General features: G+C 39.8%; 1 protein-coding gene across 4 annotated transcripts in view; it reads right to left on the bottom strand.

Moving 5' to 3' along the window:
• Positions 1-15,210, bottom strand: part of RALGAPB (Ral GTPase activating protein non-catalytic subunit beta) — a 71,387-nt gene that overhangs the window by 42,322 nt on the left and 13,855 nt on the right. For 2 of the 4 annotated variants that reach the window (XM_035343702.1, XM_035343701.1), the window contains exons 6-10: positions 11,542-11,673; positions 10,132-10,310; positions 6,881-7,029; positions 6,555-6,771; positions 1,585-1,620 (exon numbers count right to left, since the gene is read on the bottom strand). In XM_035343702.1, coding sequence (XP_035199593.1) covers positions 1,585-1,620; positions 6,555-6,771; positions 6,881-7,029; positions 10,132-10,310; positions 11,542-11,673 — 713 coding nt within the window. The remainder of the gene's footprint in view (positions 1-1,584; positions 1,621-6,554; positions 6,772-6,880; positions 7,030-10,131; positions 10,311-11,541; positions 11,674-15,210) is intronic. The other 2 variants (XM_035343704.1, XM_035343703.1) reach the window with 1 other exon arrangement.

The raw sequence follows: 15,210 nt of genomic DNA on the forward strand, positions 1-15,210 counted from the left end.
ACCAAAAGCCAATCCCAACTTTCTGTTGGGAAGAGTGTCCTTGCACCCAGCATTAACTCCCTATCGTCTCCAGAGGACAAGGATCTTCATCTAGTTCTCATCTCCAGAAAACGAAGCATCACCTTTCCTTGCCCCCTTAAGATATGAAAAAACTTTCTGACGGTGCCATTACTACCACCTCCGCACAAGTGCTTAATTTGCAACTGGCTAAATAATCTCCTGCTTTGCTCTGAACATCAAGCTGTTTTGATTCCATTTTGTTGCATAAACATAAAACACATTAAAAAAAAACACAAGAATTCTAAAGGACCCATGTCAGAAAGAGAAGTTTGCTGAGAGCCACTCTCCTGATTTGGTCCTTCTGCTCTCAAGAGTCCTGGGGTTTGATAGCTTCTAGTAGGGAGCTACCAGGAAGATCCTCCCCTATGCACTCACAGACTGTCCCACAGCGTGCACCGCACAAGTCTTGAGGGACCACTGTTACCTAACAGGGATTTGGTTCTGCTTGCTTTATGCTCTTCCTGCAGGATGGCTCTGACAGCCCAAGCCAATTAAATTCATGGTTTTTTTTTTAGAAAGATTTCCAGTACTCCTTTCAAACATCATTATCACATGCATATGATGCAAGAGGCTGCTCATTTTGCTGACTTCATCATTTCTTCTGGAAAGGCAACCAGTAAGTAGATAAATAAATAAATCACATCCTCACTGCCCAAGAAGAAAGGAAAAAAAGTCAAAATTCACTGTTGGATTACTAATGGCAGAAAGAGCACAATCCTTCTAATTTTTAGCTAAGACTATGTTGATGTTCAGAAATTTTATAAGCTACAAAACTAAACAGAACAAATAATGTGTGCTCCTAATAAATCAAGCTAACATAACCCTGCCAGTACCAGAAAGCTTACTCTATCTCAAGCCTGGGACACTGGGGACTATTAGGTTCACAATCAGTCTTGTAAACAAAGACTGTAACACTTTGACATTTGTAATACTTTATAATTTAAATTTATGGATCATATTTTTATTTTCCATTGTTGTTTTTGAAAAGAAACTCTAATGAAAACTGACAACTTTTAATTATTGTCTTTAAATTCATGGTTTAACTTGCTGTTACCTTACAAATTTTCATTGCATAAGTAGTAAATAAGCACAAATCTTTATGCATCTTCCCATGAGCCATTTTTTGTCCTAAGTAAGCTATCCAGCAATATACTGTAGTTGGAAAAAAACACTACATGCACAATGCATACAAATCAAACACTAGGTCTGTAAAATAAGCTTTAAGTCAAAAACAAAAATAAATAAATAATAAAAAAAAACCACATGGTTAGTGCAAAGTCCTGAAACTCATGACATGATCACAGACTGAAGTACATAAAAGATGGGACTGATTCAGGCAGATTAATTTGCTTTTGCCAACAATCCTCCCCATTCAAAAACACACACAAAAAATTACTTGGTTTTTTCAAGTAAAAGTGCAAAAGCTACAAGAGACAATGAGAATGAATTTACAAATAAAACATGGTATTATGGAAAAAGAAAAGCATGACCGCAATTAAGGAAAAGCTACTAGTTCCTACTTACAAGATTTATAAGAAAGAAGAATTTGGATAAAAGATGCTGCAAGATAATAGAAATAAAATGGAAACAAATCAAAGGACAGCAGTAGTTATAAAATACTTTTAAGATGGTGAAATTGTAATATAAGTTAAGAAGCTCTTAGCTTTTTTAAAAATAGATTAAAAGCTTTATGAAATAGCAAGCTTGTTAAACACATAGGTCCAAAACTATGGTTTTGAAAGTACCATGCAAAACAATGAACAAAAAGTTACAAAATACTAACAAGATTTAGATCTCTTCATATCCATCATATACATCAGTTGTTTAAAAGGATGTATTAACCCTTCCCAGCTCAAGTACATTTGCCTACATTATATTACTTGGGGTATGTTTTGTAAGGGAAAGATTACTTACCTACAGTCTCCTCAACCATAAGCTTCCAAAATCTCTGTTCCTGACAGCATTACTGCTCCATCCATCATAAGCCAAGCTGCTAACAACCCTTAACAGCACGAGCACCCTGACCACCAGCTCAACAGACAACCTTCCAAAGCAGAAATAAAAGGCAGAGCACCACTAAAGAGATCATCTCAAAAACAATCTCCAGAAACAGATGGGAGAGAGGAAAAACTCCAGAAGCCAGGCACCATGAGAGAAACCTACCTACCCTGGAGAAGCTGCTACTTTGAACATGCTGGGTCAGATCAAGACCTGCACCAAGCCTCTCAGAAATACTCAGTATTTCCCTAATCAGGGATTATCACAGTTGGCTCCTAGACCTCCCCTAAGCAGTCTTTAAGGTAATATATTAACAACAGTGGGGACAAAAGAGATGAGATTTAAACCGTACTCCAAGATTCCTTCAATGCCCAACAGCACCCAGGTGATACCAGCAACCACCCACAGCAAAACTCCCTCAGCTGCTTTACAACACATGGCTAGCAAGCCCATGACTACTTTAGGTACAAGGATTAAGAACAAGCCCATCCGAATGGAAGATTCAGTTGCTGAAATACTGACACAAGGGACTAATGAGATTCTCCCAATTCTCACCATTTGCTGAAGACATCAATTCTCAGCAGCTTCCATTGTATGGCCCAGCTTGTCTTGACACACATCCTGTCAATGACCTTAAACTCAGCACATGTATACTAACCCCAGAGCTGTGACATTCAGGGATATCTTCATAAAGCCTTCCTGCTGCATTTCTTAAGGAATTTATTCAAGTACCAATCATGGGGAGCTGTTCAGGCCACGCATATAGTTACATATCACACAGCCATCTAATTCTACATTCTAATTCTGCATACAAGCAAGATCCAAGTCCTTTCACAGGAAAACACACATTTTAGAACTAAGCGTTTTCCTTTCCTCCCACAATATAGTAATATTTATTAGCTGCCTGACATAAAGCCATAAAGTTTCACCATTAAGATTTCAGTGCAGAAACTAAACACTGACACAGGATGCTCGAGGCACAAGAGTATTAGCACTGATGGTGGCAAGATCCCTATTTCACTCCAGAATCCAAACAACTACACAAGACTATCTGGAAGGACAAGGCTCAGAGCAAACAGGAAGGCTGCCTTCCAGATAATGAAACTCCAGTGGCGCTCAATCATACACAGATTACACAGTGCAGCTAAACTCATGGCAGAGAAAATTCTGCAATCTCTTTTCCCAGAGACAAAGACTAAATCACTGCAACCACAAATGTGAAATACCTGTGACAACCCTTGCAGGATTCAGGATTAGTAAAGGCAGTTTTTTTTTCCCCACAGAAATAAAAGAAAATTGGAAAGAGTAGGGTGGTAGTTATATTCCCAGAACAGTTGAGGTTGGGGCATCTGAAGATCACTTAGGTGGGCTCAGAGCAGGGTCACCTACAGCAAGATGGGGTACTTCCCCATCCATCCAGGTATTTTTCAGCTCAAAACCTATAAAAACTTGCACATTTTTCCCATTTCAGACACATTCTTCTTGCTTTTATGGAGGTGAAAGAGTTCAAGAAATCAGAGACAAGAGGCACCAAGGCAAAGAGAAAAGCACAAGACAGATGTCTACTCATTCACATGGGCCTTGATCAAGTGTTCTTTATTTCCTAAAGCTCATTAGAAAGACTTCTTGTAAGATGGGAGAAGGACGATGTGCTATGTCCATGTGAATCAGCAGGGTTCACTTAAAAGAATAGACTAAATTCTGAAGTAGAACTTGACACTGCATCTCACCCTACAGAGTTTCTTGTTAGGCACTCCCATATAGTTCATGAAGATCTCTTTAGACCCATTATATAGGTTTTCATTGAAAATTCATGTCACTTCGCAGGAATGAAAAACACGCACTAGAAAATGCAACGTTCCAGAATGCAACGTTCCAGAAAGATGTGCCAGGGCAGAGGGATCTTCTTGGTCCTAAAAAGAGTCTTTTCCACCAAAGTATTTCACCTCTTTCTCTGACACAGCAAGGCAGACCTCAATCCTCCAGTCAGCAAGAAAACAGAAATCATAGCAGAGAGCCATTAAAGAAGAAATTCTTAACTGTATGGCATTTAAACAAATGGAATGTTAGAAGAGTTTACAACTCTTGACATCTGACACAACTGCAGTCCCATACCTTAAAGAAACATGGTATGTATATGGGCTGGGGGAAGAGACTATTACACAGCAAAGCTGGTACAGACACTTACAAATTACAAAATATTAAAGCATTTGTAAATATAATAGAGCCAAAAAGAAGTAATGTACCAAGATTTCTTTTAGCCCTCTCCCCTACGTGTAGGGATTGTGACAACTAGCTGTCCCCTTTCCTCGTGCCACACCTGTATTAGGTAGAATGAGCAGGTGAATGGGCACAAAACCAAGATCTGATGGGCCCCTCTTCTGTGATGGAGAGGGACCAGAGTACACAGTCCTCTTGGCCCACTTTATCAGTTCAGCACAGCACCTTCTGCCTTACACAGTTCAAGGAGAAGACTTCACCTGGAGATACCAGGCTTCATAGATTAGACTCCTAGCAACTCCAATTTCAACTTAGACCTGACTTCAAGGATGTTGATACTTCAAGTCAACAGAAACTGCAGGAGCCTAGAACTTTAGAAGTCTTGCCACATTTTCTTGCATAAGACAGAGGCTGAGCAGCTGACTTTGAGACCTCCAAAAGAATAAGTCAGGCAATCAGACTTTGGTGCCTCTCTACAGAGTTCCAGCAGCATCACTCTTCTTTTGATGGCCTGTCACAACATTGCTACGAACAATACTTTACATAGTGGTAACAATACTCATGGCATGTTGAAAGGGCAATGCAAATACTCAACTGAATTCTGTCAGTTAATTCTGTCTTCCAAACCGCTAGACAAGCAGGACAGAAGACAGATGGCTTTCTGGGTCTCCATCAGCGTAATTCTCCCAGATCTACTGCTGCTTATAAATGGCAGAATGTGTGATGTGCAAAGCCTGATCCCATTATTGATTGGTTTGAAGAGCTCAGAGAGGGAACAGGTTTTTTTCCTTTCATTCCTTTCCCAGTAGAAAAGCACTGGGGATAAAAATTTGCTACAAATCTCCATGTACGTTTACGTCTCTTGGTTTAAGAAGATGGTAATGCCCTCTATAAGGATAGCCATATGACAATCTTCTGACTGCTGTCAGAGGACTTAAAATACTGCATCTGTGGAAAGGCAGTCCTGGAACTCATTGAAGGAAGTCAATTTTGATTTTGGACAACTGTGCACTTTTGTTAGAGCCACATCATCTCTGTTTACAGCTGACACTTTGTTGCATAAGCAGCATCTCAGCTGATAGCCTTGTCAGGTTAAACACCTGATTGAAATTGCTCAAGATACAGGTTATGTAAAAAAAATGATCGGATCAGTCTGAAAAGCAGTAAGTAAAGAAATGTATTAGCCACATATGCAACTGAATACACCCTCATATTATGCTTTATTCCTTCCTAATCTCAACTGTTTCTCTAGTAATATATCACAAGGCTTTTTCAGAGGGACCTGAACCTCCTGCCACAGAAATCCATGACTGAAAACTTCCAAAAAACATCTATTGCATACTTAAAAATATCTTTAGGAGATAGCTAATCCTAAACTCATCTCCACGCAGAGGAAGAATGGAATTTATGATGCAATGAACAAGGAAGTTTATCGGTCCACCTGATAATATCAAATCCTACTATAAACCCAACTTGCTACAACATACCTCTACATCCTATTTTTCTTACTTTGGCCAGTGAGCTTCTGATGGACAGATCTCTTGGGAAAGTTTAGCAGACATTCAAAATACTACACAAAGAACAGGAAAAATGCAAGGACTGAGAAAGTTTACTCTTTTTTGAACACTTATCTTTAAAGAAAGGAGAGTGTATGAAATCCTCTCTGAGCAGAGCACTTATTCTTCTATCATATCTCAAAACATCTAACCTTTAGAGCTGAGCAAAGCATAGGAGAGAAGTCTAGCAACTGAGGAGTGAAGTATCAAGCTGCGTATGAAAACATGTAACAACCATTACTGACGGGAAGCAACTTTACTTGCTGTCTTAAGGATTATCTGTTTTCATAACATTCTCCAAAAACAAGAAGTATCACCTTATGCAATATTTTGAGTGAGGTTTGACAATTTTTCAAACATTAAAGAGTCACAGAAAAAGCTGCCGTCGCTCCACAAGCTGCTCTGGTAGACACCAAATTAGGAAATGGACTCTTAATACGTTTTCTTCACTTTATAACATTTTTCCCACTAGCATAATTGGGACTGACATGCTTGTTAGAGCAAGTGAATGTTTAACAGTGAAAAGTGATTTATTTATTTAATTTTAAAGCCCCCAAACACCTGCTGGGCTAATAACAGGTGTCGATTCAGCTGGGAGGGGTTAACCACAATACAGCACTTTAGATTTTATTTTTATTTTCTGATATGTTAATCTTGCAGGTAGGAAATGTCAATAAAAACAAGGAAAAAAACGTACATATATTTTTCAGTAATATTTACCAGTCATGCTGCTATCTCTGTTTATTCCATTATGAAGTTTACAGTGAACAAATGCTGCATCAAATAACCACGATCCAAAGAGGTTCAAGATGCTGTTAACCTTTGGCCTGCGAGGAGCTGGTAGTGGCCGTGGCTCAGTACTTGTCTGGTTTGGGCTGGAGAGTGGGGAAGTAGAAGAGGGTTGGTGCTGCACTTTTGAAGCATGTGCAGTAGTTACCTATTTGAACAGGAGAACAAATCAGCTCCTAGAAACAAATAAATGACTTCCTCTACCAAGGAAGCTATCAAATGGGATAAGAACTTAAATACGGAACACAAAATCTTACAGTGCTGGTTTTCATTGTTGCTTTATTCACAGTCACTGCCCGATGCCTTCGGTTATGGGGGGGAGTTGTGTTGATAGCAGTGTTCTGGGGCATGCTCAGCCTATTTACTGGCGTGGGTGGTGCGCTGTCTGACCGCGGTCGTGAAATGCCTGTAGATCAAGAAATAAAGCAAGCTTTCAGCAAGACTTCCACAATCTCATACACAGTAGCACAGTTACTCAGCCTTTGGACCTTCTGTAAATAGGCTAGCTTGTCTCCCTCTCCCTACTCCCAAAGACAGCAGTAGTAAGAAAAACCCCTTTCCCTTTTTACTGTTAGCAAAAATAAATGCACACACACACAAAAAATAAACTGCTTGTATTAGATAAGCAAATACTTAACAGTGAGCTCAATCAGCTCACTGAACAAATACTAAAGCCAGTGCAAGAGATGGGTAAGAAAGCTGAGCAAGTTATAATTTTATGGTGGCAGGATGTTAGGTTTTACGAGATGACTGATCTAGTTTCAAAAAAGTATTTGTGGTATATAAGAGCTACTCTTTCTAGTCACAGAATCAGAAGTAATAGCTTAGAAATTCCCTCTGAAAAATCTGCAGCAACACTACTTCTTCCCATTTGAATATTACTGCCCTCTCACCCCATTTGAAGAATTAAGTGCAAAACTGCAGCATGTCTGAAGATTTGACACAGATTTTTTGGCTATATCAAGCACTTCAATGCTTAACATATACATTAAAAAACAACTGACTTCTGTCTGTTGCACCCCAAGCAAATGGTAGTGTATGCCCTATGAAATTATTACTTTGATATGTGTATTTATATATATATAAATATATGCATTATTAAAGATAGTGCAATATTTTGCCAAATGCATGCATTGCCTAACTGTCAGAAAGAGCAAGATAAAAACAATGTGCTTTGGCACTTGGTATAGAAGGTAATGAGATCTCATTAGCCTTAGTTGAAGGAGTCCACGCTGCTGCTCTAACACCTGCCTGACAACACATTGTGTGTGTGTCCATCCACTCAGAGCTTGAATTTGATTTCTCCGAAAGCTCTGATGTTCCAGAGTGCTGGACTTTCAAGGACACCGTGTGTTTCACCTTGCTACAGAAGATTTTCAGAAGCCTGAAGTCTCCAATTCACCATCCTACCAAGAGCTCACATACAGAGCAAAGGTCCTGGTGTGCCTGCAGCAGAGCCAGGGCTGGCAGGAGCCCACGGAAGTGCTCAGCAACACAGCAAACCTCAGTCCCAGATCCCCTTCCTCCCCCATACAGGAGCTGAGCATGTGTACACCTGAGGGCTCATCACCACTGCCCAGGTGTAAATAGAGTCTTGGACACCCAGATGCAGACCCCAAAAGACCAACTGCAATGCCAGTGTTAAAGTTCTCAGATAAGAAACCCAGACTATTTTTAAGGGCCAATAGACATTCCCTGTGGGAAACACCCAGCAGAGGTACTGTGCAAAGCTGACAGTCCCAAAGCACTTCCCTCTGCTCCTCTGCTCTTCTCACAAGCCTTTCATTACAAACTGTTTTGTACACTCAAAATTAATTACCAACCCAGCTTTCACAAAAACCTCAGTTACAGTATGTTTTCTTCAATGCATGCTATAATTAAAAGCCTTTTTTAAAAAAAAAATAAAAATGCACTGCACAGGAAGGGTTCTCTTCCTGTCAATACACAGTTGGCCATATTTATTTTATTATTGTTTCAGTGGAGATGGTAAAATCCTACCATCACAGAGAGGAAGACAGCTTGACAGAGTAATACGAGGTGGTTGTTTTCTTGAGGTGAAGCCACATTTTGCCTACATATAATCTTCCTTTCATAAATTGTGGTAGTATTTGATAGACTGATGAATATTTAAAATCTCACATCTAGTATTAGTGAAAAGTAATCACAATGGACACAATAGGTTTCAAGATTCATGATCACAGTCTAAGTAGTAGTTTCAAAAACTTTCTAGAACAGTCACCATTTGTGGAATTGAAAACGGTTTGCTCTTTTTTATTATTAGTATCTTTTTAAACAACACCAGGACCCAACAAAACCACTTGAGGCTGCGAGGGGGGTGGTTCAGGCTGGATATCAGGAAGAGGTTCTTCACCGAGAAGCAGTTGGACACTGGAACAGGCTCCCCAGGGCAGTGGTCACAACTTCAAACCCGCTGGAGTCCAAGAAGTGTTTGGACAATGGTCTCAGACAAATGGTCTGATTTTTGGGTGGTTCTTTGGGGACTCAGGAGTTGGACTCAATAATCCTTGTGCATCCCTTCGAACTTGGGTCATTCTATGATTCCTACAAATGTGAAAACTATAGTAACAAAAGCTTATTTGCAGTGGGGAATACACTACAAATGACAATCTAATTTCACAGCCGTTTTCTTTTTTCTGAACACTTTTTTTAATCTGTTCAAGTCTTCTACAGTCTCCTGTCAGCTCACACTTCTGGCAGATGACAGCATTTGTTTGCAGACATTTATGCAAAACAGCGGTAGGAGACAGGCAGCTCTTCAGAGTTTACAATAGTACATTATTTCTGAAGAATTTTCAATAAGCCTGAAGAGTACTTAGAATAACACCTTAGATTTCAAGTACTGTATAGTGTTACTTAAAAATTACCAGCCAATGTTTACATCTACCTTGCCTTTCAATGAAGTCTGTCTGCTGGTAACCAACTTGTTCAAAGAATTTTTCTTTGAACAGATTTTTGTTCTTTGAACAGATCTTTGTTCAACAGATTTTTCTTCTTGGCAGTAGTAGTCACCCACTAATCCTAAATTAAGTGGAAGTAGCAGTCATAGTATAAATAACTAAAGACGCCAGTCAAAAATCAACACCTTGCAAGAAAAGGGGCACTGCACACAGCTGTTGCCACAAAGTTTAAAAACAAAGTTGTCAGTGCTCACAACATGCTAAAAGTGTAACACTTGTACTCTTGGTTAGACAATGAGAGAAAGAAGCCCTGTTTGAGAAAGAGAGATGTATGTTGAACTCAACAGTTATTTTTTCTTTGCATTTATTTAAAACTAAGTTTACCTGCAAATTTATGCATTCAAACGTAATTACTGTGTACACAGATGGTCGTTTAAAAGTGGCTGTGGATCCCTTCCCTATCAATTCCAGGATATATTTGCTAATGATAAATTGTTACATTTGTTTTCTGAAGAATACAGATTTGAAAAAGAACAAAAAAGGATTAGGTTACTATTCCCAGTTATCCACAGGTAAGTCAAGAGTGTTACCTAAGAATGCATCCACTAAACAGCTGATCCCACGCATGGCACGAAAGAATATTTGAGGCAGGTGTTTAAGGCAGGGGTATTGATTCAGTTCTTGAGTCATCCCACTCACATTCAGAAACTGCTCCTGAAATTTGGGGGTAGAACTAATAATGGCTGGGTTACTCAAATCCACAGGATTACTGTGCACACACAAAAGAGAGAAAAATATATTTTAGTCAGTTTAAGAACAGATTTTAAGAATGCTTAAAGATGCAGTAGTTGAAGGCAATTAATTAGCAGGAACACGAGTATCAGATAAAAAACTCCACATGTCAGAATCTTGTACCAGCATTTTTCTATTGGAGATTTTTGTAGCTTTTTATGTAGCCAATTTTTCCTTACTGAGTTGGTAATAGTCTTTAAGCGTTAAAAATACTTTTTGTTATTATTTTAAATATATACCTATAAAAGAATAAAAAATTAAAAAGCTTCAAACATTACCCAAATAGACTTAATAATTTTATTAATACTCAATGAACTGAAGCATACGCTAGAGAGTAATGCCACAGTTCCGTAACATCAACTATATACGAGGTCTTTTGAACTCTGTTTGTAAGAGGTTCTTACACCGTTCAAATCATTCATAAACAGTAAGCAATGAATTACATATTGCCAGGAAAAAATAACTAGAAAGTGAATGGGATGTAAGTTTTTTTCCCCTGACAAACACAAATCCTGTAACAGCAAGACCAGATTTACAGTACTTGCAACATTAACTATCACAAATTAAGAAAAAAAAACGGATTTTTGATTAGTTAAAAAAAGGCAAGCTTTAAACAGTCTGACATTTAGGTTTAATTAGTAAATAACATTTTACATAAAAAGTTTAATATTCTCTCAATTCAGAACATTAACTGTTATACCTTTCCCAAGAATCCTTAGAACAAAGCATGCCACTTGGTTGTGTTGCAAATTTAAGGAAGAGTACCATACATGTTAAAACTAACCATATAACTTTCTTCATAAAAAACAAAAGAGATACATCCATTTTAAAAATAATCTTTTGTAGGTTAAATTTAACACCCTGGAAAGCAAATGGAAGCAGTATACATCTCAGAGTTATTGTTCTGCTTTTCCTGTTTGCTATCTTAGAGAAACAGAATTGTATTGAAGTCTTGTTATTAGCTATTTGGCATTTTGGAGGATCTTGAAAAAAAAATTTAATTGAACTCATTGACTCAGAATGCTGGTTTGTTTAAAGTGGAACAACCCACTCATGACCTTGCACTGGACTGCTGCAGGTCACTGATACAAGTCTCTCGCACTTTATTCTAGTTGGGTACATAAAACTTAGCAATCTCCAGAGAATTTTTTTATTTCAAAATTTTATAAAAATAATGTAAGAATGTGAACAATGGATGATTATAGTACCTCAGCATATGTAAAAAGCGAAACCAGGTTTGTGCAACACACTCATTATCCATTTCAGGAGGAATCAGACCAGCATCTTCATCGGGAATCTTAAATGGAGGAAATGAAGGTCCATATGTAAAACGCAGCAATCTAGAGAGCAAATCAGATAGATCTGTCATTCAGTTAATGTTCCTCAAAATTTACCTGTGCATTGGAGCCTCAAATTAATCAGCAGGAGGCCACAAGCAGCAATGCAACATCTTAAATCTTCCTAGAGAAATCTAGTTTATACGATCATTTAGCCTCCTTTAAGCTTGGAAGGGTACCTGTACCTGCCTTGGAACATGCCTAAAGGTTCAAGCAAATCAAAGAGCTGTTAAAGCATAACACTCCACAGCAGCTCTCCCATACGTTTAGCCACGGGAGTTGCCAATTAACATAGGCACGTACGTAAGTGACAAGAAGTTACATAAAAAGGACAAAAGAAATAATAATCAAGGACTTTAAGCCCTTATCCCCAAGGTTCTTTAGCTGAAGTGTCCAATGACATCAGCAAGTCACATCAGGTTATAGGTCTAAATTACAAGGCAATAAAGACTTAAGATTTACACCAACCAACTAACAACACTCAATGCAATCCTGCAACAAGCACAGGATAGCAATCCACAGAATAGCAACCTCTTCAAAGAGGGGGAAAAAAAAGGAAAGATAGGAGTTTTCTTTCAAAGAATCTGAGAATTGCAGAACAGTGGAGGGGAAACCCATAGAGGACTTAAAAGCAATGCAACATCATGAGGATAAAGATTTTAGTTCACTTATCTAAGCCATTATGGTGAGCTTCTCTGAGTCACTCCTGTCTGATTTGACTCTTGCTTTATCCCCAACTTTGCAAACTTCCAGGCTCATTTCCCTGATCAACATAATCTTGGAGTCCCTAACAGGATGGAAGAGAGCTGAATAGTGCCTTCTCAAACTCCTGATGTTCCCTGACTAGTTTTTGGTTTCCCTAAGCCAAACTCTCTTGTAGTGCCATTTTTCACTTCAGTTTTCACATCCTTATTTCTAAACTAAGAGTGCTTGTTAATGGACATTAAATGCCCCATTCAGCACTGCCCACTTGCAGAGCTTCTTACAAGCCGTATGCTTTACAAAGGTAAAAACATTACAACTAGGTGACGGGAGAACAGAAGTCTAACTCTTAGTTTTACAGTCAGCCGTGGGTAAGCTGAGTTACTGTTTTCTCTTTCTCAGCATTGAGGACTACAGTAACTGGCAACCAACTAATGCAAAAGACAGCCAAAGTGCACAGGGAACCCCAGTCTATCACGGGGTCTAGTCATCTAGACAAGCCAATGAACTTTAGGACAAGCGGCCTTCTTCAGGACCAAAACAGAAACAAACATACCTACTACCAGGCAGTAACTGCTCTCCAGTATGCCACGCTGGATGCCTCAGCACCCATTTGTGCCGCAGAGGGATGACCCTGTAAGGGTATTGCTGAGGAATTACCTAGTTCTGAAAAAAACCCTGAAGTCCGGTGTTAGCCTGGGCTTACTCCTTGCAAAGACTCACCCTGCACCTCTGCATGCAGAAGGCACTGCTTTCACAGAATCACAGAATTGTAGAGGTTGGAAGGGAACTCGAAAGATCATCAGGTCCAACCCCCCTGCCAAAGGAGGTTCTTAGAGCAGGTTCTTAGATTGTCTTAGAGCAGGTTGCCCAGGTAGGTGCCCAGACGGGTCTTGAGTATCCCCAGAGAAGGAGACTCCACAACCTCCCTGGGCAGCCTGTCCCAGTGCTCCGTCACACCTCACCGTGAAGTTCTTTCGCATGTTGGTGCGGAACTTCCTGTGCTCCATTTTGTGGCCATTACCCCTTGTCCTGTCCCCACAGACCACTGAAAAGAGCTTGGCCAAATCCCTCTGTCTCCCACACTTAAGGTATTTATAAACATCGATAAGATTCCCCCCTCAGTCTTCTCTTCTCAAGGCTGAACAGACCCAGGTCTCTCAGCCTTTCCTCATAGGGGAGATGCTCCGGGCCCCGTATCATCTTTGTGGCCCTCCGCTGGACTCTTTCCAGGAGATCCCTGTCTTTTTTGTAGAGGGGAGCCCAGAACTGGACACAGTACTCCAGGTGAGGCCTGACCAGGGCAGAGTAGAGGGGGAGGATCACCTCCCTTGACCTGCTGGCCACGCTCCTTTTCATGCACGCCAGGATCCCATTGGCCTTCTTGGCCACCAGGGCACACTGCTGGCTCATGGCCAACCTGTCGTCCACTAGGACCCCCAGGTCCTTCTCCGCAGAGCTCCTCTCCAGCAGGTCATCCCCCAGCCTGTACTGATACATGTGCCTGTTCCTTCCCAGGTGCAGGACTCTACACTTGAGTTCTCCCCTTATGAACTGCAAGAAGTCAGCTCTTTGAGGAACATGATCAAATCTTAACTGAAATTTGGGACATTTTCAAGAATGACTAGAAACAGAAATAAATTGTAATCCACACAGCCTGCACAATCAGTTAATTTTAACTTAGAACACCATACAGGGATAAAAGTAGTATCTATTGGTATGACAACAACCAAGACCCTGGTTTTATTCTGCTATGAAGTCATATCCATGGTCACAGACTAACACTGCAAGTGTGTAGAGAATTCCAAATATAGCTTTCCATGCAGTTTTACATTGAGACTCTTACTCACAAGTTTATTGCTGAAAACCCAATTCAGACAACTGTTTACTAAAACAGCACTTTAACTGGTTGAAGCTGGAGCTTCACTAAAGTATTAAAAGCACAGCTTAAAATACAACTAAATGTAAAGTTAGCATCAGAGTTCAGTTTTCTGTGAATTAGATGTAAATCAACATTACTATGCAATAGAACAGCAGACTACAACATTACAGAATCCCTGCAGATTATGCATCAACAGAACTAAGACTGTTAGTCAACAGTGGAAGATAAAATGTGGGCATGAAATACATGGAACAGAACACCAACGCATGTTTGGAGACAAGAGCTGCACTTTTGAGATCAGTGAATCATAAAATATTTTCTATTATGCAATGCTACATCTAATGAACTAAAAATAGCTGAAGAAAAAACATGGGAAATACACAGAACTTGTATTGCAGCTTTATTTCCCACAGGTTTAACAAGTAGCTGCATAACCTGGAAAAATCCATCCACACTTGCTTTTTTTAAAAAAGTAATTAAAAAGCAAGTTTTCACCAAGTTAAATAAACCCTTGCAGAAAGGCATACCACTGAATGTTTCACAATGCAGCAGTTTTAATACATTTTCAAACTTTCATACAAATGATTACTGAAGTCTAAGGAGAGCTGAGAAAAGGTGACCAATTCCCCTGCTCCTCAATCAATCAAGTTTTCTCCGCCAAGAGGATGAGATTTGTCCAACTAAGACTTCATACCACAAAGACCCCATCATTAAGGATTCTGAGGCTCTCCTCACTATTTAGGGCCTCCTATCATAGCCTATCCTCTCCTACAGCCCCCCAGTCTTCCTGTTCCAATGCCCAGGCTTGGTACTGCTCTCCTTGAGACCCACTATGGGGGAAGGAGACTGCAGCCTGCCCCTGGCTCATCATGTCACCATCACCAGGGGAGCATCACCTCAGCTCTGGAGAGCAGGAGGTGCAGAGCTCAAGGAGCCACCTCAAACACAGCAACACA

This window comes from Oxyura jamaicensis, chromosome 20 (genome assembly GCF_011077185.1).
Source record: "Oxyura jamaicensis isolate SHBP4307 breed ruddy duck chromosome 20, BPBGC_Ojam_1.0, whole genome shotgun sequence".
NCBI lineage: Eukaryota > Metazoa > Chordata > Aves > Anseriformes > Anatidae > Oxyura > Oxyura jamaicensis.